A 4,868-nucleotide genomic window follows, 5' to 3' on the forward strand; every position below is an offset into this window, starting at 1 on the left:
GGTTTGAACCTTAGATATTCTTTATGAAATCAACCACTAGACATTCTATTTTTATGAATTTGCATGATATTCTTTATGGTGGTTAATCGCAACGTACTAATAATATCTATGCAATACTTTCATCACTCATGATCCTGGCATGCTTCATCATCCAAAACAAATATGGAAATCATCATAGTCATCATAAATTCATCATTGAGTCATCATAGAGTAGTAACTATGTTTAACCAAAAAATGCCAAAGTGTTAAATCTTTTGTAAGAGCCACAAATTTGGTATTTTGTGGAAAGAAAATGTTGATGTGGTATGTCATATCATTCCTGAACAATAAAATCATCATTCTTTATGAATTAAATTCAAATCAAACATAAAATAGAAGGTTAAAATCACTTACAGAGTTATTTAAAATGCTTCAAACTCCAAAACTGTTCCTGGATGCACCAAAGACAGTTTGAATACTAAAATGCTACAATATTATATTTTGTACTAAATGGAGTTAGAGACCCACTTTAATTATGTGTTTTGCAAAAAGGTGATAAAAGTCTCACCTTTTCCAATCTCAATTATATACAATTCTCACCATTTTGTTAACGACAAATAAGATGCAAATTGCAAATGGAGTCAAAGACAGTTAGAAGGCATCTCGCAAATAAACGGTGAAAACGTTATTAAAGTAGGGCCAAACGAAAGTAAAAGGTAGCTTTTTTTCTAGATGGACCTCAAATGTAGATTAACAAATAGTTTAGGTACCATTTTACACTAATGGTATAGTCAAGGGTTCTCATTGAAATCAGGATTCTGGCACATCGCTCCCTCGCTTAAACCCTGACGTTGCTCCGCTATACCTTCAACCGCTGTCAAACCTTAACAAAGGTTCTGAATTTTTTATCTATTGCCTCTCTTGATCCATCTCTTGTCTGATCGGTTTAGGCAACAGATTCTCTACATCGCATACTGCTATTTATTTTTCTTTCTAATGACACAATCATTTCTCCTCATATGATTAAGATACTTTTTTGGTCGTGGTTAATAAGGCTTCTTCTTTTCAGTCCTTCTGTATTGGAACTCAAGTATCTTCTCGGAGCATACCCTATCCACGAGCTCACCTGTAGGATAAAGTTGCTAAGTGCATCAATTTCTTCCCAGAAAACCTCGAAGCATTTGGTCTTGTGCAATGTGCTTTCCTGCGCTTTATTATTCCAGAAAGCAAAACACTTGACTGGAATCTTATCCAACGGAAGACGAGCTGCTAAAAATCGATTTAGGTTTTAAAAGAGGGCGGTTATGTAAAGGAAGGGCGATTATGTTTTGCTGTGCAATTTATTTTTAAATCCCCATGTTACTTCCATGTGGGTTCCTCTAATCAGGTTAGTTTTTCGCCGTAATTTGGTTAAATGTGACTATACTATCCGATTTAATTCAGTTTCATCACTTGCCAAGTTACCCTTCTCCGACTCCGACGTCTCGGATTCCGGTTCAGATGAAAATTCTTCATTTTCTCACAAAAGTAGTAGTTCCAATTCATTCGATCATTCTCGCATTGTGTTTTATAGATATAGATTCACCAAAATCTTAGCCCACTTACAATTAAAACCCAAAACTGCATTGTTTTTAATTACCCATTTGAAAGAATGTGGTTTTAAGCATGATGTTGTAACTTACATGGCTGTTATAAGGTTTTTTTGTTACTGGGGTATGATGAAGAGGTTAAACTATTTGTTTCTGGAGGTTATTGATGATAAAATTGGGGCTTTTGGTTTTGAAATTTCTGATCTGTTTGAAGCATTGTTGGAAGAGATGAATGTGGATGGCTGGAATTTGTTTGGTAGAGCAGTTGATGCTTTAGTTACTGCTTTCTGTGAAGTCAGGAAGTTTGATGAGGCTTTTAATATGTTGTTAAAGATACAGTCTGGATTTCTCCCATCTGTATATACCTGTAACTTTTTAATGAAACTGTTGGTTGAAGAGGGCAAAGTGGATAAGGCTATGGCAGTTTATGAACATTTGAAAAAGAAAGGTTTCTGTCCAAATGCATACACCTATGGGATTGTGATCAAAGGACTTTGCAGAAAGGGTTGTTTAGAAGAAGCTCGAGATGTATTTGAAGATATAAAGGAAACTGGACTTGAGAATACTTTCACTTTTGGTTCCTATATTGATGGACTTTGCTCAAATGGCTACTCAAATTTGGCTTTTGATTTGCTAAAAGGGTCAGATTCACCTATAGATGTTTTTGCTTATACTTCTGTCATTCGTGGTTTTGTAAAAGAGTTAAAGCTAGAAGATGCAGAAAGTGTCTTTCTTCATATGAAAAATCTCGCAATTGTCCCGAATGTGTATTGTTACGGTGCTTTAATCCAAGGGTACTATCGGAAATTGGATATTTTCAAGGCCTTGGATCTTTATAATGAAATGTGTTCAAAGGGTATCAAAACAAATTGTGTAATTGTGAGCTTGATTATGCAATGTTTGTGTCATATAGGGATGTCATCTGAAGCTGTAAACGAATTCATGAACGCAATGGAATCCGGTGTTTTTCTTGATGAAATCTCATTTAATATTGCGATCGATGCTCTATGTAGACTAAGGAAAATGGAAGAAGCTATGGAGCTTCTAGAAGTGATGAAAAGGAGGAAAATGAAAGTAGATGTTAAGCATTACACCACTTTGATTAAAGGGTATTGTCTCCAAAGTGATCTTCTAAATGCTTTAAACATCTTCATTGAGATGAATCAAAAGGGGTTGAAACCCGATACCATTACTTTCAACATGCTTCTTGATGGGTTCTCAAAATGTGGCCTTTTCAAGGAGACGATGAGTCTTTATGATGATATGTTAGCACAAGGTTTAAAACCCACAAGGGCTACAAACAATGCTATAATCGAGAGGTTATCCCAATGTGGAAAAGTGAAGGAAGCAGGGTTATTTTTTAATAATCTTGAAAGAAAAAGCTTGAATGATTATGTTGCTATGATGAACGCATACTGTGACACAAACAATGCAATCGAGGCGTATGAACTTTTTCTTACATTATCCAATCAAGAAAAGGAAGTGTTTTTAGCATCAAAAGCTTCTTGTTGCCAGAAACTTCTTAGTTGTCTATGTGAAAAAGATGAAACCGATAAAGCTTTAATCTTCTTTAAAGCACTATTGAAATCAGAAAATGGTCCTTCTAAAATTATGTATAGCAAACTCAAATCGGCTTATTGTCGTGGTGGAGATATGAAAATGGCAAGGTGGGTTTTTGATAAGATGATTGCAAGAGGAATAAGACCCGATGTTATCTCCTACACGATTATGTTAGATGGATATTGTCGTGTGAATTGTTTAAAAGAAGCCAAAGATCTTTTCAATGACATGATAAATCATGGTATACAACCTGATGTCATAACTTATACGGTTTTGTTTCAAGGGGATTTTAAATCCGGGAGAAAAGAAAGGGTTTTGACACGAGATTTAACCCCAGTCCAAGAGTTTGCTCCTGATGTTATTTTGTTCAGAGTTTTGATGGACGATTATTGTAAATCAGGGAAACTTGAGGGTGCTGTTGGTCTCTTTAATGAAATGATTGAACGAGGTGTTAGACCAGATACTGTAATATACACTTGTCTTATGCGTGGGTTTTGCTCTCAGGGTTTTGTGGAAGAGGCTGAAATGCTTTATGATAGGATGGTATCTGAGGGGGTCCCACCCGATTCAAGTACCATGGCATTGATAAAGATGATGAAAAGCAAGAAAATGTGATTTTAAGGACTTTGGAGTTTTTGGCAACTTTGTACATGTTTGACATATGAGGGCACTCACTTGTATATTCTTCACCTTCTTTTTGGTTTTTTGTAAAGTAAATCTGTAGGTAAATGCAGTACTTTAGATATTTCCTCATTAATATGGATCTCTGAAGTTGCAAAACTAAAGTTAACGTGAAGGGACTATAGTATAAAATAACTATTCGTTCATAACTATATTATTTAATGAAAGTGTCTCACATATGTTACCAAGTGATTAGTCCATGTCAGCAACAATAGTGGTCATGTCACTGTCATGTCATCAGTCTAATAGGTAACAAGTTACATTTGAGCCGTTTTCACAAAATTGGAACAGAAATTTAAAAAAAAAAAAAAAAAAGGTTAAAGGTACCTAGGTGGAATAGTAGCAAAATATCCACATTTCATTTCTTTCTATTGCAGCTTTGTACTTCAAAAACGTTTCGCATTAAGACAATATACTTTGAAAATCTATCCAATATAGAATTTTACTTTAATTTGTTTATTCTTAATAGGATGCTAAATAGTGAAAAATCAACGTAATTATTACAGTGAAAATGGCTTTGTATTTGTATGATAGTGCTATAACTGGGTACAGTTTAGAAATGAAAGTAGGATGCCATAATAAACATATTAAAATAAAATATGTTGTTATTTCTTGTATTTAACCAAAACAAAATTATCATGGAATTTAAGGACTATATTGAACAAATAAGAAAGTGATATCAAGTAAGATGCACTTGATTGATTACAAAGGGGATTGTTAGTATTCCATCATCATCTAAATTTGTATAATTAAGAGATACAGGGGCTGCCAAAAATTGGGGTTTTAATTATAGTGCTTCTGCTTATCAGGTTTTTTTTTTTTTTTTTTTTTTTAATATATAGAAGATTGGGGAATTTTTTAAAGCGTTTTAGTAAATGAAGATTAGTCAATCTACCATTGTTTGGTAAATGTATATTTTTAATTAATATCTCTTGATTTAAAACTCGCCCATTGACGATAAACTTAAATTTCATATATTTAGTCGATTAAAGATTAAATATCGCCAAATTTCTATATAACTGGTTAGAATTTTCTTTCCCACGTGTCTGATTCTAGCAA

At 33.9% G+C, this 4,868-nt stretch overlaps 1 protein-coding gene across 1 annotated transcript; it reads left to right on the forward strand.

The window, feature by feature from the left end:
* Positions 1-835: 835 nt before the first annotated feature.
* On the forward strand, positions 836-3,885 carry LOC145092157 (uncharacterized). The gene has a single exon (XM_079030068.1). It carries the CDS (start codon positions 1,347-1,349, stop codon positions 3,741-3,743), a length of 2,397 nt encoding a protein of 798 aa, XP_078886194.1. The 5' UTR covers positions 836-1,346; the 3' UTR covers positions 3,744-3,885.
* The last annotated feature ends 983 nt before the right edge of the window (positions 3,886-4,868 follow it).

This window comes from Lactuca serriola, chromosome 3, assembly GCF_051521515.1.
Source record: "Lactuca serriola cultivar US96UC23 chromosome 3, Lser_US96UC23_V15, whole genome shotgun sequence".
Lineage (NCBI taxonomy): Eukaryota > Viridiplantae > Streptophyta > Magnoliopsida > Asterales > Asteraceae > Lactuca > Lactuca serriola.

Excerpts from the sequence above, each read along its gene's own strand:
- LOC145092157 (XM_079030068.1), top strand. The coding sequence starts at position 1,347 with ATGTGGGTTCCTCTAATCAGGTTAGTTTTTCGCCGTAATTTGGTTAAA.